Source organism: Pristis pectinata, chromosome 17 (assembly GCF_009764475.1).
Source record: "Pristis pectinata isolate sPriPec2 chromosome 17, sPriPec2.1.pri, whole genome shotgun sequence".
In the NCBI taxonomy this organism is placed as follows: domain Eukaryota; kingdom Metazoa; phylum Chordata; class Chondrichthyes; order Rhinopristiformes; family Pristidae; genus Pristis; species Pristis pectinata.
This window is the reverse complement of record NC_067421.1, coordinates 13,200,426-13,225,334: the sequence shown is the minus strand read 5'-3', so window position 1 is coordinate 13,225,334 and position 24,909 is coordinate 13,200,426. Positions and strand designations below refer to the sequence as shown.

The window sequence follows — 24,909 nt, the reverse complement described above, 5'->3', positions numbered from 1 at the left end:
CTTTTGAAGGTGCTCTGCGTTTATCTTCTCAGATGTAATAAAATATCATCTCGAGTAACTCACCTACTGAAAGTCAAATTCTATCTTCCTGTTGCAGTAAATGAACAAAAACGTTAAACGTTCGTCCCCCTAATCACAGGTCTCTTATGTAACTGTGGAGAAACTGGTCATTAGGCTCTAAAAATTAAGAATACTTCATTCATATATTTATATTGCTCTTAGTTTAGGAATATGCATTTAGAATAACTGAGGTTGTTTCATCTGTGTTGCTCAGTTTTCTCGCACGTTGTGAATGTTTGGCTTCATTTTGAAATCACACACATCCCTTTACCTGTTTGAATCATGCACGGTTTCTGTAGGAGTGAGATTCTCCATTGCTGTGTAATGAATCCGATGCCACGTGTAAAGGGTTCGTGTAAATTTAATTACAACCATTATGCACGGTAAATTCTTAACACGTTGACGAATGTTCAGGCAAACAGGATGAGATCAAAACAAATCTTCTACTACCGTTTTATAATCAAGGCGATTCTCATAATTTGAAATCAAAATCCTAACACTGACATACATACGGATATAACAGCAATCAAGGGATGTTGTCACCCGGAGTTTGTTATGAAAGGGAATGAGTTGAGGGAAACACTAGTAACGGAGAGCCCATACTCAAACTGATGAAACATTATGTCTCGAAAGTCTTGCACTTCTGTGTGTCTTTGTAAATCATTCTGCTTTTAGAATTTGCAAAGATATCCATCCAGAAAATCGCTCAAAACCGAAATGCTAATTCCAGTGTGCGGGAGGGAGGAGGGGTATGGAGTTCTTTCCACTGACCAATACAGGCGATGCTACCCCTTCCTCTCTGCATCTGCAAAGAGCAGTGGACCACCCACATCACAAGCACTCCGAATAGTCCCATCGCCACTAATTAAAGAAATGCCTAAAAAAGGACTGATTTAATTTTATTTTAGAAAATAAAACTTCCGCAAGCCTTTATACTCAGTCGAAAAGTGCAATCTTTCAAATGGTGAACTGTGAATATAAATGCTCTGTTATCTCGTGGATGCAGATGTCATTGTCCCCGGAGTTTGACCATTTCCTGATCTAATAATCTTCTAGTGAAGAATCCCGGAGCAGCGCCGGCCCACGTGGAATGCCGATAAATTAGCAGAAAGTATCGAACGATTGTTTCTGTAACTTTCACCGCGCGTTCTTCCCATTGTTACATCACCAGGCGAGGCGGTTGCCCCGGAGACGGCCCGGACCCCGCCAGTCACTGGCCGCCGGTCCGCTCGGGAGAGAGGAAAGAAGGCGGGACGATGCACGGGATGGGGCGGGTGACTCCGCCCACTTTCGGCGGGATAGGAGGAGGGGACTAGCGAGAGGGGGGAGGGGGTTCAGGCCGGGTCATGAAGAGCCGCTCGGCCGGGCTGCCCCTTCCCTCCCTCCCGCCAGTGACGATCCCTTGCTCCCCCCCTGTGCATCCCTACCTCTGCTAAGCGGGCCCTTCTTGCCTGGCTGGGACTGGAAGGTAATGGAGGCGGACGCAAACCAAGCCAACTCGGTGCTCAGTGCAGACTCGCAGCACGATCCCTGGTACAGGAGCTAAAATCCAATTCATTTATTTAGTATTTTTTAAAAAAAATCACATTTAATTCTTCATAATCAAACTTTATTTTTTTTGCTAACATCATCCGGTTTAAAATTGTAGTGTTGACTTTCAAAGGGTGGCTTGGGTTAACGGCCCAACTTACTTTTTTTTCTTTAAATGTGTGTGTGTGTGAGGTGCCAACATGGCCGAATCCCGTGTCTGAGTTGTGTCTTTGTCTTTTTTTCCCCTCTCTCTTCTTCATATTTTTTTTAGCAAAATGTTCGTCGGGGGACTGAGCTGGCAGACCACGCAAGGTAAGGAGGGTCCTGATTCACCTCCCAACTTTTTTTTGTAAAAAAAAACTTCTGTTAAAATTCAATTCGGATAATTCAGTATTTTGTTTTGTGTGTGCATACAAATCGTTGTGATTACATTTTGGAACATGTAGTTTTTAGTTCAAGCGTTAATCACACTCTCCCTCTGACAGAAATGTGGCTTTATTCACATAATTTGAATGGGCTGCAGTGCTTTAATTATTTGGCGCTGCTTTATGCATATGTTTATTTTTTAATTAAAGTTGTATACACCTTTTTAAAAAAAATACATAATTCCAGTGGCGACTGTCTTATTCCTCCTGACCCCCCTCTCTCTCTCCTCCCCTCCTTACTTTAACAGAAGGTCTTAAGGAATATTTCTGTAAATTTGGGGAAGTAAAAGAATGCATGGTGATGCGGGACCCTGTTACAAAACGGTCGAGGTAAGCGAGCGACTTACTACTTGGAAACACTGTTTCTTTGCAAACTTCGCTTTTGAAATGAATGGCTGTCTTATTCGCGCACATATTTTATCTAAAATCTCTATCCGACTCTGTATGTTACACGGTGTATCTATTCCTTTATAAGTGAAAGCACGCTGCACAGAAATAAATAGTGAATCGCTGCTTTTTATATTTTTAGAGGATTCGGGTTTGTCACTTTTGTTGACCAAACGGGCGTAGATAAAGTTCTAGCGCAACCGAGACATGAACTAGATTCTAAGACGGTAAGTGATTTGATTTTTTTTTCCGCCTTGAATCCAGTGCGAGGAATGTAATAGTTGTTGTGTGTGATGTAGAAAGCAGAGATTGGTGGCGCACGGCGGAGGTGGCCACAAGGAGGACAGGGACGGGCCAGGTTTCTGAGATCCCTTACCATCTTCCCCCCCCCCCCACCCTCCAGCACACACACACACGACCCCCCCCCGTCTTATTTTTCTGTATGCCGTTTCAAAGACACACCGAGCCCACGTCATGTGTTTGCTTTGCAATCCATGCATGTTGGTCCCAAGTTTCCCACACGAGAATTCCAGCTGGTTAAATAGTACGGTGCATAAACCGAGGGAGAAATTGGGGTATGGGGAGGAGGAGTGTGGTGGGGGGCGGGGGAGGGAGCGTCGAGGTGAAAGAAAGGAGCGCCTGAGCGTTCCCACGGCGATCATTGGCATGGCAACAGGGGCAGCTGGGGGTGGGGGGTGGTGTAAGATCATAAATAGGTCAACGTTCATTCATTCATTAGGCCAACACTCGGTGGTATTAAAAAGATAACCGACTTCCCTGGTTGCAGAGGGGGAACCAAATCCCTGGTTTTTGGAGGAGTTCATTAGGAGTGGATGAAGTTCCATCACTACCGCAGGCCAAGGATTGATTTAATTTTTGTTACTGTGGTTATTGGCTTAGGGGATGTAGCTCCAGATTTGTGTGGAATGATTGATCTGGAAGTGAAGGCTATTTCCTGGCAACGATCTGTGCTGGACTGTGTGGATTTGGAGTGCTATTTGTTGGGCTTGGTTTCTTTCTCCAGAACACATTCCCTGCCCCCCCCCCCCTTCCCTCCCTTCCTCATTTCTCTCCCCTCCCCTCCACCATTCTTTCACATGTTTTACACTCTTGGTCACTAATCTACTTAGCGACAGGCTTGCTTCTAAATCGGCTCAAGCATCAGATGAACATTTGAAGCCTTTTCAGTTTATTGAACTTGCTGCAAAGGTGGTTAGTGGAGTGGTGAGAAGGGAGTGTTGCAAATTGTGTTCCCCTATCAGCTATTTTTCTGTATATGGGGGCTGCACGTACCTTGTTATAAAATAACGTGAAGGTATCCAGTGAGGTTGGTGAGAATATTGCAAATTGCATCCCCAAGTAATCAATTCTTTTTCTCCTGCTTTAGTTAGTGGGCAACTTCTACCATGTTAGTAAAAACGAAAGTGTATTCATTGACCTTCGAGTTGAACACTATGCTTGCTTGTGTAGAGCCTTGGAGCACACTGCTACAGCTCCATAGGTTGTGGCGTTGAACTGACTTGTGAAGTGTTAAGATTGTAGCTTGCAGGAGGAGGCATTTAGCCCACTGAGCTAGTGTTTGGTCTTTTGAAATAGCTCTTCTGTAGACCCAGTACCTGCTTTTTCCCTTTTTAAACTGTTTAATTATTCATCCAGTTCTCCATTCAAAGTTGCTGTTGAATAAGCTTTTAGGCAGTGCATCACAATTCACTATTTTTAATCAAGAAAAAGAACAAATGCTGTGGTTGATCCTGTTGTCTGATCACCCAGCCTCGCTGGTCCTGCTGAAGCCAATGACTTGAGAGGGCTTTGTGGCCTGTTTTGGTTTCTTTTGCCCATGTGGCCAGTTTTTTGATGTGTGAGCTGACTCATTGGGTGGTGACGTGGTGTTTGTTCCAGGGGGAGTATCATGGCAGGATCTAATCCCAGCCTCCTCCGTGTCCGTGCACTCTCCAGCTGAGCTTCCGAGATAATTGTCAGGAGCGGGAGCCTGAACCTGAACTGGCGCCCTGACTTCCAGCTTGGGGAATTTGTTTACCACCAAGTTACTGGGGTAGGCCGCTTGACTGAGGTGAATTTAATTTGGCATGCCTCCTTTTGGAGGGTACATGTAATACATCAGATTTTGGTGAGAGGTCTTGTCTGACTGCATTGGATTCTGGAAGATCAACATGGATGGCTCTTGATGGGCTACTGGAATCTGAAGGTGTGTATTCAGTCAAGGGGATGTTAAGTTGGTATTTGGTTGTGCCAGTGGCTGGTTAGTGAGCAGTTGTGCTGAGACCTGTGTACCCATCTCATGAGGACTTGGGGAATGGAAAATGGAAAAGTAAGCTTTGATTTCAGTCTTTCCCTGACTGTCTAGTGTGATGTGGTTCCACTCCTCTTGTATTTGGGTAGATTATTTATGTAATTGAAATGTGAGGGAATTGTGGATATGTTCTAAGAATGAACATTAATAGAAGTGGCTGGCAAGGCAGGACTTAGTACTCATCCTAAGTTGCCTTAAAGATATTGGTGGCCTTCTCAACCACTTGTAGTAATTAATATAATGAAAGTACTCCCAAAGTGATATTGGGCTGGGAATTTGAGGGTTTTGAACCTGCATGAGAAAGTGGCAATGATTTTTTTAAATTTCTGGTTGGAGTAGCAAGTGTCTTGGAGGCATTTGCCTTGTCTCTCTGCATGCTAGAGGATGTTGGATTTGAGTGGTGCTTAAACAAAGCTAAGGCTGGTTCTGCAGCTCTGAGTTATTGAGGAAGCTGGTGTGTATGGGCTGCCAGTCAAATGGATGGCTGTGTCCTTGTCGGTGTTAAGCTCCTTGCATGTTCTGGCTGCATACATTATGCAGTGTCCATCACATTTCTGGTCTGTCATTTGAAGGTAGAGAGAGACTGGAGGTGAATAGCTTGCAATGAAGTACAAGCCTTTGGATTAAGTAGCTGCCAGGGCCTTTATTTGGCTGTTCCATTTGAAATTCTGTCCAATGCTCTGCCACTAGATGGAGGATTTGATGATTGTTACACTATGGAATGCCAAATTGTGGTTGGTTGGGAGATGGTCATTGCATTGGCACTTTCACTGTGTGAATGCTACCTACTGCTTGTGTAGCTTGGGCCCTGGCCGTCATGCAGACGCAGACTGCTTCATTATCTGAACTGTAAGTGGCACTGAAAACCACAGTTGGAAATGAACTCTCCACTGCTGAGTACGTGGAGTTGATGAAGCAGCTGAATCCCCATTGACCAGTTTCCCTGGTGCCACTGTGCTGCCTCTGTCACAGGCAGTCCTCTCATCTCACTTCTGATATTTGTCTCTCGCCTTTATATGGGCCCAGGGCTGGAACTGACATATTGTGATGGAATCTAAATTGTGTGTCAGTGAGCTTTTCCTGTTGGTGAATTAATTGCCTACCACAGTTTGTGACTGGATGTGGCAGGTTTGCAGAAATTTGTCCTTGTGTTGGCTGTGGGATTGCTTGGCCCTGACACAGAACTCTGTTCACTGTTCCATTTTAAGCACGTGTGTACTCCCTGGCTGGCTCCTTGCATTCAGGTACGTTTGTTGCTGCTCCTGGAATGCAGCTCTGCACTTGCTGAGCAAGAGTTAGACATCTGTTGGCTTGGTGGAGGAGTGAGGTCTGTGGTGGGCAAAGAGGTTGCTGATTTATTGTTGAATGCGGTTCTGACAATCCAAAGCCTGTCACAATTGCTCAGTGTTGAGCTGCTGGATTTGTTCCTAATTATTCTCTGCCTAGCGCAGTGATGATATGTAACCGTCTGGGTGTGAAGGTGGGACTTGGTGTCTCCACAGACAAGGACAGTGTGGAGGCCACTTTGCCAATGCTGTCTATAATTGGTAGATTAGCAAGGATGAGGTCACGTCGGATCCCTTGTGTGTTGGTTCACTGCTCACCTGCTACAAGCCCAGTGGGAACACTGCTGGTGGATGTTTGTACTCCTGCAAACCTCGGTGTTGCCTCCCACTGCTGCCTTGATGTGGAGTGACATCGGTTCAGCTGCTGAAAGAGGGGCTTGCTGGGGATCGGGGACTGGGAAGCTTTCTGTGCTCAGGTGTAAACAGAATCCATGCAATTGGTTGGATTTGGTTGAGGTATCTGAAGACCTTAAATCTCGTTGCCAACACCTCACTTTGTATGCACCTGTGCTTCCAGTAGTGTTGCCGTGTAGTGGGGGCCTTCCTTGTATGCTTATCTTAGGAGCTTTTCCCTAGCTCAGTGTAGACTAGAGAATCATCCCTCCCAAACCTCCTAGTTTTTTTTCTCTCCTCTTTTTGACAGCTTTTCCCAGATAAATAATGAAACATCCTGGATGAAGTGGCAGCGTGAACTGGATCTCTCTGTCAGGGTCATCTTTGTTGCACCTGCATTCATTTTCATGTGATTTATTAGGGCGTCGATGAGGAAGATGGTAACTGGGGATGTAAACTGAACTCCAACCCAAGGTCATTTTAACAAAAATGTCACAGTGCATATCGATACAAGTCAATATGAGCCTTTTAATTGCTTGGTCATGAATTAGCTTGGAGTGATCTGTCTAATTGTCTTGGAGCAAGCCCTAACCATAAATGTAAAAGCACACTTTTATTTCTGTACTCCTGGTGTATATCTAATATTTTAGCAGATTTAAAAAAAATTAAATCCGCAATAATTCTCTTAATACCAGAGCTAGTTGATTGGCTAGACTGTCCAGTAATCCCATCAGGTTTTCCTGAAAGCTTTTGAGTTTTAAAGGATAATTTGGTGGATGTTATCATATCCATTAATCACCTGTGAGATTGAGCAATCCATTGGATGTCACAACCCAGTGTGAGACGATTCACACCCTGTTCTTATAGAGCTGTTGATCAGGGAGAAGTGTTGCGGTGGGGGGCAAAATATCCCATTGTTTACTTCACGCTTCTATTCACCTCAAACCTGACCAGTTTGCATTTGGAAAAGGAGACTGCTATTGTGTTTTTTTTCCCCTCTCCCCAGTTAATATCTTGTACATCTCTGGTGGTTCGAAGGGCCCAGGTTGAGGTTGAGGCTGATGTCTGTGTGCTGAGTTTGTGGAGCTTGGTTTGGTGGGTGCTGTGGTCAGGGGCAAAACCATTGGCTTTTGATTGCTCTATGGCGTCCTCTACTGGACACGGGTGAAATCAAGTTCTGGTTATGTGATGACCTTCAGTTTGTCAAGGTTCATTTACTTAACAAAAATACCTTTCTTTTGTGTTAACGTCTAAACTAACATTTTCAGTAGAAGCTAAAGCTTTTGGGAAAGGAGGGTCAGAAACTGGGAGGGAAAAATATATCGTGGGTGCTGCCAATAAACCCAGTTGTACCTTTTAAAACTAATATTGAAAAGTTTTTTGCAAGAAATGTAGATATAATATTGATTTGTAATTTGGCTGAATAGGAAATCGGTGAATGCCATCTGATTTGGATTTTTTTTCCTCTTAATGAGAATCTAATCTCATTTGATGTATTAATGCTATTTTTAATGTTAAAACTTGTCAGTTGAACGCATGCAATTGTGTTTTAAGATTCTAAACTTGTTGTACATGCACAGATCTGGATTTGGGTGGGGGGGGGGGTTGAAACAAAACTATCCTATTATCCAGCAACTGAGAATTTTCACACTGGGATGTCTCTTTGGTCCATATCTGCTGGACATGGGAGGAGAAAACAGCAGATGAAATTTAATGCTGAAAAATGAACTGAGATTCTAGTTGGACCAATAAGGCTTGGTTATTGACATTGAATGGTAGGACATTAAGAAGTACTGGAAAAACAAATGGACTTTGGTGCGTATGAGAAAGGGTCTCTGAAGGCAATAGCAGCGCAGGTAATAAGGTAGTTACAAAAGAAGACATTCTAGATATTTGCTGTCATTAACTAGAGCATAGGAGATGAGAGCAAAGAGGTTATGGTACTGTTATATAAACTGTTGGGCCATAGCTACAGTACTGTGTTCATTTCTGATTTGCCATTCTGTAGGAAGGAGGTGATTGGGTGGAGAAGGTGCAGAGGTTGTTCACCAGGATGTTTGCCTGGGTTGGAGCACTTTGGCTACAGTCGGAGACTGGATGGGGCTGGTGCAGAGGAGGCTGAGGTGGGACCTGACTGAGGTATACACCAATATGAGGGGCAGAGCTGGGGGTAGGGGTAGATGCCGAGAGCCTGTTTTTTCTCTCTTCCACCACCCACCACCCCCCCCCCCTCCCCAATAGTGGAGGTGTCTATCACTAGAGGGCATAGGTTTAAGATGAGGATGTAGGAGATTTTGAGTGGATTTGAGGAAGATTTTTTCCACCCAGGGGTTGAAATCAAACAAAGTGTCTGAAGGTGTGGCATCGGTGGTACTCGTCATGTTTAAGTGTTTAGATGAAACACTAAGACTATGGGCCGGGTGCTGGAGAATGGGATTGCCATAGATAGGCACACAATGGCTGGCATGGACATGGCATGTGGAAGGGCCCGTTTCCCAGTGTTATGATATTTTGACAATGACTTTATAACTCTGGCACCTGCCACTGCCTAGATTTTAAGGTTCAATGGCTTCTTGATGTCCCAGAGATCACGTCTCTTTGTGTTTTATCCATATCCTTGTGCCTATGGTAACGCAATGATAGCTGATTAAACAGTTTCTTCATCCACAAAAGGAAATCCTATTCTAAATACCAGGAGTCCAAAACCTGTTTGTTTTAACAAGCAGAGCTTAACTATAATCAGCTAAACCTCCAACTCAAGTTTGAGATAGGAGGTTGTTTTGTGCTGCTGAGAGATTGCAGTCAGAGGGTTTTAATTAAGAATATACATATGTTTTACTGAATGTGATGCAAACTGGGTTAGTGTCATAACTTTTGTGCTATGATGTGACATTTTATCAACTTTGACCATAGTGAGGTTTAGAACCATCCAGGTTATATTGAGGCAAAATGAAGTATGCAAACCTACATTGAAATAATCTGCTTTCATTCCTCAAAGTCCATGGGACTAATGACATTGCTTCTCTGGTTGCTGGTATGGGCCAGGTAGACTGTCTTCCCTCTGTGTCATTACTAGTATCAGACAAGAGATTCTCACATTAACCTTGTGTTAGTGCTTGCTTGTCCAAGTGGCTTCAGTTCAATTATAATCCCAGGAGAGAGTGGCTGATCCATATCCTGTCCATGATGTTCCCATGTGTGTAGATCATCTTCTGTGTGCACTGTGAAGTGTAAACAAGCTGACCTTTTTCATCGAGTTAACTCTAGGTTTAATATCTTAAAATTACAGTTGGACCATTCTGGAGTCACAAGTAAACTGCTGGAAGAACTCAGCAGGTGAAGTCATTACTGGTTGACCTTGATGCGGGGTCTGACCTGAAACGTTGACCATTCCTTTGCCTCTGCTGCTTGACCTGTTGAGTTCCCCTCAATAGTTTATTTTTTTTTGCTCCAGATTCCAGCATCTGCAGTTGCTTGTGTCTCTATTTTGGAGCATTATTGGTTGTGCAAATCTGGAATTTTGTTTTTCTGCTCTGTTAAAAAAAGTTGGAAGTCATTTTGAAGTTTTGAGACCAAGATTGAAAGGTTTTGTTAAAGAGGATATTGAGAGATACAGAGCAGAGGTCTGTAGTAAACTGAGCAGAAGCACAGATCAGTTGTGATCTAGTTGAGTAGCGAGGCAAGTGTGGGCAGCTGAATGGCTACTCTTGCTTCTGAGGCCAAGTGTTATGTTCCATTTGCTGACCCAGTTACGTTCAACTAACCTGACACACCAGGGCCCTTCTAATCTGTACAATCTTACCTATGTGGTGGTGAAGTAAAGTTTATTCTGTTGGTCACCCCAGACTTGGATGCATCTTGCAGCCCCATTAGGGAGTGACTCTCTAAATCTTAGTGTTGTCAGGATTTCTTGCTTTTAAGTAGGAAATTTCTGGTGCTTAACTTTAGGAATGTAGGAAACTGGCTGCATGTGGAGGCATCTTTGATTCTGGACAGGACCTTGTCAGACCCATTGCCTGCACGCTGAACGTTCTGGCGAGAGATGGCTTGACTTGTGGTAAAGGATCGCAAGCCGTCTTGTGTGAACTGATGCACATCAAAAGTACTCGGCTGGATTTGGCTTTTGAATCAAAGGCTTGTGGGGGAGCTCTGGTTCCAGAGCAAAGTGGACCATCCAATAACAATTGCGCACGGCTGCTGAGAGTAAGTGATTAAGGCCAACAGTAGATTCTGGGGCACTCTAGTCAATTTGGGTCACACCAGTTGTCGATTAGGGTCTTTAAACAAATGTTCAGTGGATGTCCTGTGTTGTTGCTGGGATTTTGGATGGCTCACTCCTCTGTATTTGCTCCCTGTCAGTGGTAGTGGGAGTATAGTGTGTGGTGAGTACAGTGTTGTACCATAAGCTACACATTGTTAGTTTGAGTGGGTCACCAATCTACATTTTTCTCTTTACTGGATTTGGAAACCTGTGATCCCAATTATATTTCTTTACCATTTCTGGCCCCTTTTCTGGCCTTCGAACCAGAGCCTTTGGGTGGCACAGCTAGTAGATCCACTGCCTTGTGGCTCCAGAGACCCGGGTTCAATCCTGACCTCTGGTCCTATCTATGTGGAGTTTGCACCTTTTCCCTGTGACTATGTGGGTTTTGTTCCACATCAGGAGGTTAATTGGCCACTGTAAAATTGCCCCCAGTGTGGCATTTGTAGCCATTGGATAGGAAGAACAGCACATACAATGCTTTCACTTGTAGTGACCTACACTGTGCATGTCTCTGAGGCAGAAGTCATTTCATTCTTAAGGGGGTGTCATAAGTATTTAGAAACATTCAGTGTTATAGGGGGACTGGATGAGTAGGTTTGGATTGCTGGTGCAATTGGCTGAATTTGTAAATTTGACCGTTATACTGGTTGAAACTCTGGTCTGACATTCTATGGTCCAGCAGGTTTTGAATTTGTAGTTCAAATCTATACTCGTTAATTTGAACTAAAATCTGTTCTAATCTGTAGCTAATTAACCTACCAGTTCAACTTCCGCTATCTTGGCGGACAGCATTGGGGAAACTTTGGGTTATGGACAGTTCTTGGGATCCTTGTGTGTCCTGGGAGTGTCTGTACTCGAAAGGAACAGTTCTCCTGGTCAGAGGGAGATGATCAGGGGACAATTTCTGTTGTCCAGATTTTGCGTGGTCCACATTTTGTGATTTAGCTCCCAAGGGTGCCAGTGTGTAGTTTCAATCTGTAATTCCAACAAAAACCGAGGCTAAGGTTTCAGTTTTTGCAGTCTCTTCCAATTCATTGTACCCCATAGATCTTTGGGTGCAAGGTAGGAACTCTACTCTTAAAGCTGGGCAGCTGTCTGAAGGTAAGGTGCTCCAGTCGTCCTGAGATCTTGTTCCAGAGAGCAAATCAGACAGGGTCCCTGTAGATTGCTATCTAGTAGTGTCCACAAGAACCAGGGTGAGGGCAGTGATTGGCCATCTGCTCACCTAACATTAACACCTCTTCCATTCTTACTGTGACTGTGCTCTGTAACAGGGAGCCTCTTAGTGGGCTGGGAGTGGGTGAAAAAATCAGCCTGTCTGTATTTTCCATTCCAGAGGATCCTGCATTAAACTGACGTCAGATTACGTGAGCCAGGAATTGGTTCAAAATAGCTTTTTAATAATGTTATGTCTCCAGCTGTTTTTTCTGCCACGAAAGGACTTTGCTGTTTCTTTGGGCATCGTCCTCTTTAGCAGAATGATTCTTGCAGGAGTTCTATTCTTGTGGGCTGAATGATTAAATCATCTGTTCTGTTTCTGTCCTGTACAGATTGATCCTAAGGTGGCTTTTCCACGCAGAGCACAGCCAAAGGTAAGATTCATCTGAGCACTGCTTGGTCTCTGTGTGCTTTTTATTCCCTTAGACTTTGAGGTGTAAGCAAATTGATTTACGATTCTTGGAGTGGGAGAGAATTTTCCTCAGGCCCCAGCTTTCCTGATTTTCCCAAACAGCTGCTTTAAAATGGGTGCAGCACAGTTGTCGGTGCCTGTTCTACACTGCCGCCACCACTCCCCCCCCCCCCCCCCCCACCTTTTTTTCCCCCTCTCTCTGGAAAAAGGTGCTGACTTTTCTGGGATATGATCCCAGTGTCACCCTTGAGTGGTAATTCTTTGCTAATGAAACGGCTGAATGAGTGTTGGATAGCTATGTAACTGTGGGAGGCATCACGATAATGTCTGTGTGGTTGCAAGAGCCCTGAATGATTCGCTAAACTGCCACCACCCAGCTCCGGGCACAGCCTCAGCTACCCCAATCAAGGTGGAACTTGTGGTCACTGTTTCTGAGCAGTCCGCTGCCCTCAATAAGAGAACCTCTGGAACAACTAGATGAGCGGCACCTAACCAGTTGGAGTGAACCAGTACTGAATGCAGTATGACTAGTTTGCTCTAGTAGATAAATGTTCAGCCAAACTAGGCTCACCGCTCCCAAGAAGATCAAAGTGGTATCATTATTTGACACTGCTGCTAATTGACTTGCCTGGCACAGAGAAAGGAGAGTAAGTTCTACGTAGAAAGACGAGAAGAAGTGGTCACTAAAATTCGAGGCCATGCCAGAAGGAAGGAACTGACTCATTACAGGTTAGTAGTATTCATTGAGCCATATGCTGTCTGACTGGTAATCATTCTTTTCCTGGTTTCTTGATGGCTATTTGATCTGAAAAGCAGTTGTTCAGATGGCCCAGTGGGTGGATGGATTATACGATGAAGCTTTGAGCAGGATTTTTCCTGACTGTGGAGTGGGGGTCCACCAGCGCACTCCTCCCCCCAGGGGTCATTGGGTGTATCACATGGACTGATGCTAGGTTGAATACAGGGTTGTCTTCATGGAAGCTGATACTGGTGCTTCTGTTAATGCACTAACAGTCCCATTCTTTAAATATTCCTTTCAGCGGTTGAAAGTCTTGTCTGGTGTTTCTCCTCTGCCCTCGTAGAACATTCTGGACTCTGCACACTTGTCTGAGACGTCGAAGGGCCTGCTGTGTTTGAACCCATTCTCTGTGCTGGTCAGCCCCTTGAGGAGAAACTACTGCTTGTAGATTAGTCTTTGGGCAGCACGGCGAGTAGAGCTGCTGCCTCTTGGATCCATGGACCCAGGTTCAATCCTGACCTCCGGTGCTGTCTCTGTGTGATTTGCACGTTCTCTCTGTGAATGTGTGTGAATTTCCTCTGGATGCTTTGATTTCCTCCATGTCCCAAAGACATGCAAAGTGGTAGGTTAATTGGCAACTGAAAATTGCTCCTAGTGTGTAGGTAAGTGTTAGACTATGGCTGAGGAGAAAATAATGGGATGAGTGTAATTGGTTAATGGTAGGTGTGGACTTGATGGGCTGAAGGGCCTGTTTCTGTCCCTCTGACCTCCACACTTTGTCAGCAATGCAGCAGGGCCTTGTAATTCAATCGTGCTCTCAAATGTCAGCAGTTATTGCCCCTCTCCACTGCTACCACCTTCTTTCTTGTGCCCAGGTTTGGTCAATTCTCACCAGATTTGTCTGATTTGCCTAATGGAGGAGTGTGCCCTCAGTGAGGAAACTCTGGGGTCTCAGCCTGGCTTATTGCGGCTACAGGAGTCAGAGCAGTTGCGTGGAACAACCCAGGTGCCATTTTAGAGCAGTGATATTAAAGCAAAAAATGCACTACTCAGTAGATTATTTAAAGGTCATGTTCCTGAATACAGTAATGGAGAGATGGTGGTACATTTTGACCTTGTGCCGTTGTGTAAAATGGGTGAATGCAAGTCTGCTGGACAAGAGGAGACCAGCTGATGGCTAAAATTACAGAGCAGGCAGTATCTCCAGAACTCCTTCACTAGCTTAAAAGTCCCATTGTCAGTGTGTTAACTGAACAGGCACCATATGATATTTCATAGCCATGTTTGCTTTTAGACCTGGTTGGCTTGGAGAAGATTCTGTGCAATTAATTCCTTTTTATTTTTCTTCCAATTGAATTATATTTGAGATTGTTTGTTCTTCAACCCTATTGGGACTCCCACTCTGCTTTAATGTGCTCTTGGTTAATTGTTGATAAGAGCGTTTTGAAGCTGCTGTTGAGTTCTGTGACGTATTGTCCATATTAAGATCGTGCCAGACTGTAGTGTTTGCCACAGAATTCTTGCTGTGTTCCCATGCCACGCACATGGTAACAAAGTCTTTGTCAATGCTTTAGTTTTTTAATCCATCAAGAAATCTTTGTGATGACTGGTCCACTGAAAGCACCTCTGCACAGGACACTACCAGAAGCTGCCCTGGTCACTTCACTTCCCCTCCTGAACTTCAGTCATTGGGATACAATGATAGAGAGAGGCCAATTGGCCCATCTTCTCAGTGTTATCTCTTTGAAATGGCTTTTCCACTAGCCTTGTTCCTCAATTCTTTCACCACTGTCTTGGAGATGTCCTTTTTTGCTTTGGAAGTTACTGAAACTGCTCCACTGCCCTTTTTCAGATGGTGCATTCCAAATGGTCATAACTTGCTCTGGGAGCATTGGCATCCCTGAACTCCAGCCACAGTTTCTTTCATTAATTGATAATAGATGACCCATTTATTGAAGACTTCAATAACTATTGCTGGCATAGGGTTGGAACTTCAAGTGGTTGTCATAGGCTGGAGTATTATGCCCAGTCATTATGTAGAGGCTTGATTTGGTCTTCCTGTGAATGAAAACATCTTTGCATCCACCTGATCCAATTGCTTCATAATAAAGACCACAGGTCACTCCTACAGACTTTTATGTAGAAAAAGGAGTCTTGATATGTTAAAATTACCTATAAATTCTGGTCTCATTCTTGAGTTTCTGCATCGTATCAGTCACTTGTGATGCCTGACCTGTCCTCCCTTTGTACTGTTCCCATAGGGTTCTGAGGTTGGCTAATTTGTTATATGGTCTTTTTAAAGCCAGACTGGATTCTAAACAGGTTTTTGGGAACAGTGAATTAAAACGTGAGTGCATGGAGTGGAATCATCACATGAAGGGTGTTTGCTGGCAGTTCTAGTAACGAGTGAGGCTTACACAATTTTTTTTGTCATTTGGGAGCTGGTTTCTCTCCCCAGATGTTACATCACACTTGAGCTTTGCCACAAGTATTATAGGAAAAGGGGGTGACTGTCAAACTATTCAAATAAGCAGGAGGATTGAAAGAGAACTTGCATTTGGATGGCATCTTTCAGGACTTTGGTTGCCAAGTATTTCAGGATATCTTAATGAAATGTGCCTGTTATTGTAATGTAGGAAGTTGTGGCAGCTGGTTTATACAGCAAGTCCCATGAATAACCTATTGTAATGATGTTGGTTGGGTTATAAGTGGTGCCAGGGCAGACTTTGAAGTGGGGCTGTGGGCTCTTTATGTACTTTTGAGGGCCTCGGTTCCACATCTCATTCTCTTGTGATGTGGAAGGTGGTTATACAACCCATCGAGTCCACCCTGGCTCTCTGAGCAATCCCATAGAACATTACGGCACAGAAAACATGCCATTCGGCCCGTTTCGTCTGTGCTGAAACTTTATTCCACTAGTCCTATTGACCTGCACACAGTCCATAACCCTCCAGACCTCTCCCATCCATATATCTATCCAATTTATTCTTAAAACTCGAGGGTGAGCTGGCATTTACCATGTCAGATGGCAGCCTGTTCCACACTCCCACCACTCTGAGTGAAGAAGTTCCCCCTAAACCTTTCCCCTTTCACCTAAAGCCATGTCCTCTCGTACTTATCTCTCCTAATCTAGGTGGAAAGAGCCTACTCGCATTTACTCTGTCTATACCCCTCATAATTTTGTAAACCTATATCAAATCTCCCCTCATTCTTCTACGCTCCAAGGAATAAAGTCCTAACCTGTTCAATCTTCAATCGCATCATTGCTATTTTCTCCTCTAATTCCCTGTAATTTGTTCTCTCTCACATTCATCAACTCCACCCTGGTTCCCCTACCACCAATTACACCAGGAGTCATTTACAGGAGCCAATTAACCTTTCAACCAACATGTCTTTTGGGATGTAGGAGGAGATGGGAGTAAACACGAGGTCACAAGAGGAGTGTGCAAATTCCATGCAGACAGTACCAGCCGTCAGGATTGAACCCAGGCCACTTGAGCTGGGAGGCCACAGCACAACCTGCTCTGCCACTGCTGCCTCTTATGAAAGTCAACATCTAGTGTAGAATATCCACAGTATACAGTTTGCACTCGTAAAGTGCCTTTAACCTTGTGATGCATTCCAAACTGTGTGAGAAAATGGGGCACTCGACCCAGAAGCTGGCAAAATGTTGATTTTTTTTTTAAGAACTGTTTTGAGGAGAGATGCCAAAGGTTTAGTGAGGGGTCAGGGCAATTCAGCCTTGGGGCAGTTGTTAATAGTGAAATTTGTGTGCACGAGTCGAGGAGCACGGCACTGAGGTGAGAGCTTGGAATTTGTGCTCGAGTCTGTTTTGTATTTTGTGCCATGAAAAGAAAATCTAAAATGATGTCTTAAGTACTTTAAATGAAGCTGCTTTTGCACAAATATGGTGCACTCTTGAACAGTCACCTGGCTCTGTTTGCCAATATTACCACCTATTCAATTTAACATGCCCACCTGTCAACTTCTGCTGCAGATGGTGGCCTTAACTACTGATTGCAACAAAGCACTGGCCGTGTTAGTTCCTGGGCTCAGTGAAGTGACTTTCATTAAGTGGCCACTAAATTTCTGATGGTCTACTTGTCTGATGCTGCCTTTCTTTTTGTGTGGGTTCTGTTTCCACGGCTCGTTGAACTAGTGTGTTGACCTAGCTTCAATCCATTCCTGCTCTGACCAAGTGGCCGTGACTGCAGACCCTTGTGCCCTTTGCTCTCCTCTCTGCTACTTGTCCTTCACAATTCTTTTCATTCAACTGTGCTCTGCCTGATCGTGTATGTGCACGTGTGCTCGTGGGCTATTCTCTGAATTGCTCCAATCTTGGGGATGAATTCTTTATTCTCTCCCAGCCTGGACTTCTGGTGAATGAAATCCACTGGTCATTAACTGAGGCCAGTTTCCCTTGCTGGCCTCAACTAATGACCAATCTGTCTCTTGAATCTTAAAGACCCCTCTACCCTCTGATTCCTCCAGGTAGCCTCCACTTGTCATGTACCTGCTGCTCTTGAAAAGGCTCCTGGATCACTTTCTCCAAGCTAACATGTAGTCATGGCACATAGGGCTGTGATAAGCTGAAGGTGCGATGACTGCATGTTGACTTCATCCTCCAGAGGGACCCTGGTTTTAATTTTGAGCCCTCCTGTATTTTCTGCTTCCCTGCTCTGTAGAAGGGTCACAGTTTGGTAATATGGTTGGATCAAAGCTTTAATTCTGTTTTGTGGCTGTTTCTGAGCCCAATGCTGACTGTGGGTTCTTTCACTGTAGGAGATATCACGTGAATTGATGCACTTTAAATGTTGTGCACCTATGTCCTTGATTTGTAAAGCACTTACTCCAATAGTCCAATATTCCACCATGCCTGCATCCTGTCACAGGTCAGGCATTACTAGGATTTCCTCCTGGTATTGTGGTGCTTTTGGTACTCACTCAGTCTCTGCTCCAGTTTTGGAAGGGAAAAGTCTTTTGAGCTATAAAAATTGACCGTGGTTACAGTTCATTTGGGTGAAACGTACAAAAATTATTCTTGATCGCCATTGCATTTTACTGAAATCCTGATGACAGTACTGTCATCCTGTATGCTAATAGCACACAGCGTTCCTGGCTCAGTCCTATATATAGGCTGTGCGGTGCAGAGGTTCGCGCTGCTGTGGCTCAATGTTAAACTTGTGATGGTGGCTGACACCTGGTGAAACAAAAGCCTAAGCTGCAGACGGAATGGAAAGGTCAGCTCTTGGGCTCTTAAATAAGAGCCTACAGTGCAGAAGAGGCCCCTTTCGCTCAACTAGCCTGCATTGGGGCTTGTTTTCCACATGTGCTTCTCCTCCCTGTGTGGTATTTGGATGGGGGTGGAATCGGCTCAGAGGTGGGTGGTCCTATTGCTACTTGGATGGAACTCCTTCACAACAGAAAGCACAACATGGGGAGGCCATTTGGCCCAACTGGCCTGTGTTATTGTTTGTGCTTCATGCTGCTTCTACCTAAGTCATCTCACTATGTGGTCCCCTCACATTTTCCACCGTCCTTTTTTTTGTTTAACTTTGTTTGACTCGTGTTGCTCTCAAATTCCACATGCATGCACGTTCCATCAACCCGTTTGTAATTTCCACCCCCCCCCCCCCCCCCCTCAAATTTTGGGTCAAATAGAACTCCAGCTCTTTGGGTTCAGAGTCCTTTCAAAACCAGAGTTGGCTTCCATGAATCAGTTGGGTTTTGTTTCCTTAGGGTGCATGTTGGCATATTTTGCCTGTTGATTCAGAGAGTGCCAGTCAGCTGCAAAGACTGGGTTCTACCCAGTGGTTGGAACAGCGTTGGCTAACATCAGCCGTTTTGAGAATTTGCCCCCCTCGTGTAACCGGGCAGATGCCTGACGTTCCACTGAGGGAAGGGAATGTCTGACCTGCTGAGGGTGGTGCTGTGCAGACTTTCGATGGCTGTGCAAACCTGCTTTGTCTTCAGACAAGAGCAAGGCTGTGCCTTGCTTGGACTGAGGCAGCTATCGTTTGAGGCAACTTGAAAGACAGGAGAGGAAATTGGATTCTGGAATTCATAAATAAGGATTACTGCATTCTTTTATTTCTTTTGATGTTGTGGAGCACTGTTCTATTCAGAGCTCAGCTGTGCAAGCTGGCATCTCCCTCTCACTGAGATACTTTAATTTCAAGTTCATCTCGGTACTGTTTAGAATTGGGGTCTGGGATCTGTGTCTCGGAATGGAAATTTTCACTTGCCATCTAGCCTCTGGGCAAGTTACTGTTTGGCTGAGCTTTCAACTGGAATATAAAGCAAATCACCAGCCTGTGAGTAACATGAAAGTGTTCATCTCTTTTCGCCCCGCATCCCATTGATCTGCAATATTGGTGGCGCTTTCTCTCTTCTGCGTATGTGGAACTTTGTTGCAGTTGTTTACAGTGTATGCATCCCTCCTTTGTACTGATGGTGCTTCTCTTTAAATGCAAATATGTTGCTGTCAATCTTTTTTCCTATTCCCACCTTGAGTTATTGACACTCTGCTGAGCCGGGGTTTAAAAATACACTCCTGTAACTTGCCCAGGTGTGAGCCTCAATCATGGGTGTGACTGGCGTTAGAGGTAAAACCTTGTGTGTGCATACAAGCACTTCAAAGCCTGCAGGTGTGTTGTTACTTGTGTTGTGGTACCTGACTTGTACCGTGTGTTTCATTGCCTGTTTGAGGCTAGCTCCAGACTAGGAGGGTTTGTAAATAAATGAACAGGTGTCGGACTTCTATGGTGCAAATAGGATCCAGATGCATTAGTGCTCTTCTGGATCCTACATAGAGATATTGTACCTCCCCAAGGATTGTGTGGCAGATGTGGCTTCTTCTGTTGCACTGTTATCATTCCTTAACCCATGCTCTGTTCCTGTTCCTTCACCTCCCAGGAAAGGTGACAGGCAGCCATTGACCCCTTCAACCAATGTCCCTCCTTAGCTGTGCTACTTTCATAAGTTATTTCCAATAAATTTGGTTTGCTTTCAAAATTCACTTTAAAATAAAGAAATGAAGTTGCTTCATCAAAATAAACTGCCTGTCTCTCTCTCTTTCTGGCCTTTATCTGCCCCTCAACAAAACATGGGTGAGATGGTTGGCAGCTTCAATATTTATTGGTTTTCCCTGCATCTCCCTTCACCTTTCATTCTACTCCTGGTCCAAGTTTGCACGCTTTCTGTCTTACTTGTAAAGCCCAACAGATAAACGTGGTGTGCTGTTAGCCTAGGCTTCACTTGCATCTCGAGTATGACTTGAACAAGTCCCTAACTTGAGGTTGGGAGTGCTTCACACCTTTTACTTCACCGTCTCTGTTGCAGGGTTGCATCTCTTGAGACACGGCACCTCTGTGTACTATTACCCTTGATTTGCTTTGTTTCCTGCCACTCCTCTAAATCCAGCCTGGAGGACAGCAATTTCCTGTTGATGTGAAAGAGAGAATCTGGCTCCAGTTTTAGCATAAACTGCAGGCAGTTTTGCAGGGGCGCACGGGACCTTTTGAGATGAGGCTTACCGTACTAATACTGTTGACAGTGGTTGGAGGAGCTGTAACAGGAGGTGGGCTGGTAACCTGTATGTCTGTTGTCAGCAGCTCTTCTGTAAAAAAAAAAGCTACCTTGACAGCCCCTTTGTAAGTGCAGCAACTAAGCTTTCCTGTGGGGCTGTATCTGTTAATCCTTACTGAGTTGATTTATTTGTAGAGATGCTGAGTTTTGCTGCACTTCCTAGCAGGGCTCAGTTTCTGGGAGTGAAACATCAGTGGGGTAATGGAAGTGAAAGCGATCAGCCACTGCCCCCACTGTAAGGCAATGCGCTCTCCCTTGTGGAATCAGTTGCAGAGAAGGAAGTTTGTAGGTTGGGGAAGGAATTGTATCTCTGCGTTTGCTTAGGTTTTGCAAAGTATTTGGGCAGAGTAATTATGGTGTGCAGATGAGAAGGGAGATAAACTGTTGAAGGTTAAGGAGATTAAGGGTGTGATTTAAAATTGCCATGTGAGCAATGTACACGGAACAGCAGTGACCACTTTTGTTCTCAGGTGTGTGCTGCTACTGAGATAACCCATAAATATTTTGTGAGCGTGTACGTTTGGTGGCTATTTGCTGTTCTCTGTGCATTGACCTGTGGTTAGTTGGGCTGATTCAAGTAAAGAGCCACAAAGGCTTCACCTGACCCTGCAACAGCTGTGGCTCTGTCCAGCAGATGCAGGCCACCTCTCTGCTGGCAGCAGGTCAAAGAGCAGGGAAGATGGAGGGGCCGAGAAGCAGGGAGAGGCTGATTTCTTCAGTCCGGTTTCCTTGGTGCTTCCACATTCTGCACAGAATCTGGAGTGTTGATTTTTAAAGTTTGTAAATTTTGCTTTGCAGCTCGAGAGCCTGGAGAATGTATTGTCACATCCTGTATAGAAAAAGCTGGCTGCAGCTGCCTAGCGGTCTGAGGCCATGCTTGCCGATCATGGGTCAACTTTGGCTTTGTAATTTGTTTGGGGGGGGGGTGACAGCCTATTTAGGGGGCATGGAGACAAACGTCCACATTGGGGCTACAGTGGGGGGGGGGTTGGAAATGGTGGTTTTGGGAGTAAAGATGGGGGGGGGAGGTGGGGGAAGGGAGCGTGAATCATTTGGAGAGTCCATTGTCTGGCTGCATCGAAGAGGATTGAATAGCAGATTAATGCTGCTTCCACCATCCTTAACCTTCATGGACATGTTGAGCTCATTACTGGTTGCCATGGGAGGCGAGGTAAAATAAACAGTGGCATTCCATTAATCATTCCTTTCTCATCATCCTCCACTCAGTTTTGTTTCGCTGTTTCCCACACTGTTGGCCTGTCCAAATAGTGCAGTGGATTGAATACTGTTTCCACAGTGTGAGAGAGAGCAGCAAAAATAAGCAATTTCCCCCAGTGATATATTTGCTTCAATAATTATAAGTGAAGGATTTTTATACTTGTATTGTGCTGTTCAGATCCTTAAAACTTCTAAATCTTATTTGTAGCTGAGAAAGTCTTTCTGAAGTGTGGTAATATAGGAAGCTAGCCAGCTAGTTTATACACCACTAACTCCCACAAGCTGAATTGAGACAAAGGACGAAATGATCTGTTATTACTGATGTTTCCTTGAGAGATGAATATTGGCCGAGGGCATATTGAAAATAAAAGCAGAAAATGCTGGAAACACTCAGCAGGTCAGGTAGCGTCTGTGGAAAGAGAGAGTTAATGTTTCAGGTCAATGACACTTCAGAACGTTGTGGAAAGCAAGATGTTAACTATTTCTCTTCCCACAGATGCTGCCTGACCTGCTGAGTGTTTTCGGCATTTTCTGTTCTTGTTTCAGATTTTCAGCATTTTTGTTTCTTTTTCAAAGTAATTCTTTTGACTCCGCCTAAGACTACAGAAAGTGCCACTCTTTAGTGTCTTATTTGAAAGTACATTAGTGCAACACACCCTCATATTGTACTAAAGTCCAAACCTTTGTTGAACTCTCTAAAGCCATGATGTAACTTTGAGGTAAGAATGGTGTGGGAGTAGCTTATTACAAATGAATCATAAGGCCCTTGAGTTTTCCCAATGACCAGAGAGACATTTTATCTTGATATACTTGTTTTGCAGTGAATTGAAAACTCCAGATCCTTTGCCAGTTTTGCTGTGTTTGGGAATTGCACATAGTGGTTGCTGAAGTCCATGTCAGAGCACCAGCTTGGATCACATGAACAGGCCATTCGGCCCCTTAAGCCTATGTTGAACTTCACTCTAGTTAAGGCTGATCTGTATCTAAATTCCATTTTCCTCGCTTTGCTCCATATCCTTTTGATACTCTCGCCTAACACACAATTGTCAGATTATCCCACCTTAACCAGGTTTTTGGAGGCAAATTTTCAGATTTCCACACATTGGCCTGGTTCTAGTTTTAAGTCTGTCTCCTCCTGTACTTTACCAGTGAAGAAATGGGTGCTCTCTCTATATAATCTCATCTTCTGTATTCTGTCTATTCAACTGTATCTTCTGTAATTTAACTCTTTTAACCCCTGGTGACAGGTTGGAGAATCTGCATTTGCTTCAAGCTCACCCAATCTTTTCCAAGCCTCAGTGACCTAAACAGAGCCATGATTCTAAATTTTAGATCTAACCAGAAATTTGTGTAGCTGCAGCATTACTTCAGTCCCTTCTAGCTCAGCAGAGAGACCCACCTTTTTGGTGGGAATTTTGAAGAGCAAGTCATTGGCTTTCTTCTATGTAAACTTCTTGGAATTGTTGGTGGCGGAAGCTTCCTTTTGAGAAGTACAAGTGGATGGATAGATTTCTAATAATGCACTTTTTCTTGGATTTTAAGAGGGTAGGTAGCTGGCAGATGAGATGCCTTTGTTTCTGATTGTCATCCTCTGATCACAGCTGGCTCACATACATGGAATGTGTAGGCTTGATGGTGACGTTCCACATGCCTAGAGAGCCTCACAGAAGCATTGGTTGTTGAGGTTGAAGGACTTTGTGTGGTGTTGCTGATGATATGAAAATGGGTGGGAGGGCATGTTGCACTGGAAATATTTGGACTCTGCAACTGGATGTAGGCAGGCTGAGTGAATGGGCAAAAACTTGGCAAATGGAGTTTAATGTGAGAAAAGTGTGAGGTAATGCTCTTCGGTAAGAAATCTTGAGGGAGGTTGTCTAAGTGGAGAAAGATTGCAGATGAGTGAAATACAGAGGGATCCAAGTGTTGTGCATGAATCACAAAAAAGTTGCTAGACGGGTGCAGCAAGAAGTTAGAAGGTGAATATTACAAGAAGGTTGGAGTTTAGAAATTGGGAAGTATTATTACAATTGTACAGGGTACTGGTGAGGCCAGACCTGGAGGACTGGTACAGTTTTGGTCCCCTTATTTAAGAAAAGATAATCTGGTATTTAGATGCAGTTCAAAAGCCATTAGCTAGGCTAATTCCTGGGATGAGAAAGTTGTCCTATCACAAGTGGCTAATGAAAATTAGATCTATATTTAGTATTTAGAAAAATGAGTAGTGACCTTATCGAAATGTATAAGATCCTGAGAGGGCTTGACAGGAGGAATTCCTTGCAGAGGGTGGTGAATTCTCTACCTTGAGGTTGTGGACTGTAGGTGATTGATGGGGGGAAGTAGATAAATGTTTGAAAGATGAAGGAATAGAGGGCAGTGAGGAACTGGCATACAAGAGGAGATGAGGCCTAGGGCAGATCAGCCATGATCATATTGAATGGTAGGGCAGGTTTGAGGTGCTGAGTGGCCTACTCCTGTTTTATGTTCTTGTGTAGAAGAGGGCTGCTGGTAGACATGGAACTTTACCTCAGCCAAGTCATTGCTTCTGTGCAAGGGAAAAGAGAGACTGGGTTGGAGTGGGGGAGAAGAACCTGGAAGTTGCTGCTCAAACCAGAAATAAGACATTCCATGTTTAGGGAACTTCAGAGAATGTTATCAAAAGGTTGGCAGAGCTGTCTGTACAGCTGATTAGTTTTGTAATAGAATAGTTGTATCAATTATTGAAATGAATCATTGAATAATTGTAGTGCCATTCAGCTTGACATCAGCAGACACTGCTGAGCAGTGTGCTTAATGCACAGTGTGCCAGGAAATGCCTAAGATTCTATTTTTAGGCAGCATACCTATGTCCTGTGGGTACTGAGCAGTGGTTGATGCTAGTTGGAGCAGATTGCATCTCCCCAGCTGTCTTAGTGTGACTTGCAAGGTAGGGAGGCTGATCTGTGGATAAGACATCTGCTTGCGTCAGGCTTGTGTAAGTGGATTGTTGCACATAATCATTTCTGTCTCTCAGCTCTGCGTTAGAGGTCTCTTGTCTGTCCCCCTGCCTTGTGCCTTTCTGCACTCCTGTATTTCTGAATTG

At 44.4% G+C, this 24,909-nt stretch overlaps 1 protein-coding gene across 3 annotated transcripts in view; it reads left to right on the top strand.

Moving 5' to 3' along the window:
- The first annotated feature begins 1,373 nt into the window (after nt 1–1,373).
- The window catches only part of LOC127579381 (RNA-binding protein Musashi homolog 1-like), a 122,398-nt gene continuing 98,862 nt past the window's right edge, over nt 1,374–24,909 (top strand). The window contains exons 1-5 of one of the 3 annotated variants that reach the window (XM_052032135.1): nt 1,374–1,593; nt 1,862–1,902; nt 2,264–2,345; nt 2,545–2,629; nt 12,207–12,248. In XM_052032135.1, the coding sequence (XP_051888095.1) occupies nt 1,532–1,593; nt 1,862–1,902; nt 2,264–2,345; nt 2,545–2,629; nt 12,207–12,248 (312 nt within the window). In that variant the 5' untranslated portion in view covers nt 1,374–1,531. The remainder of the gene's footprint in view (nt 1,594–1,861; nt 1,903–2,263; nt 2,346–2,544; nt 2,630–12,206; nt 12,249–24,909) is intronic. The other 2 variants (XM_052032136.1, XM_052032137.1) reach the window with 2 other exon arrangements.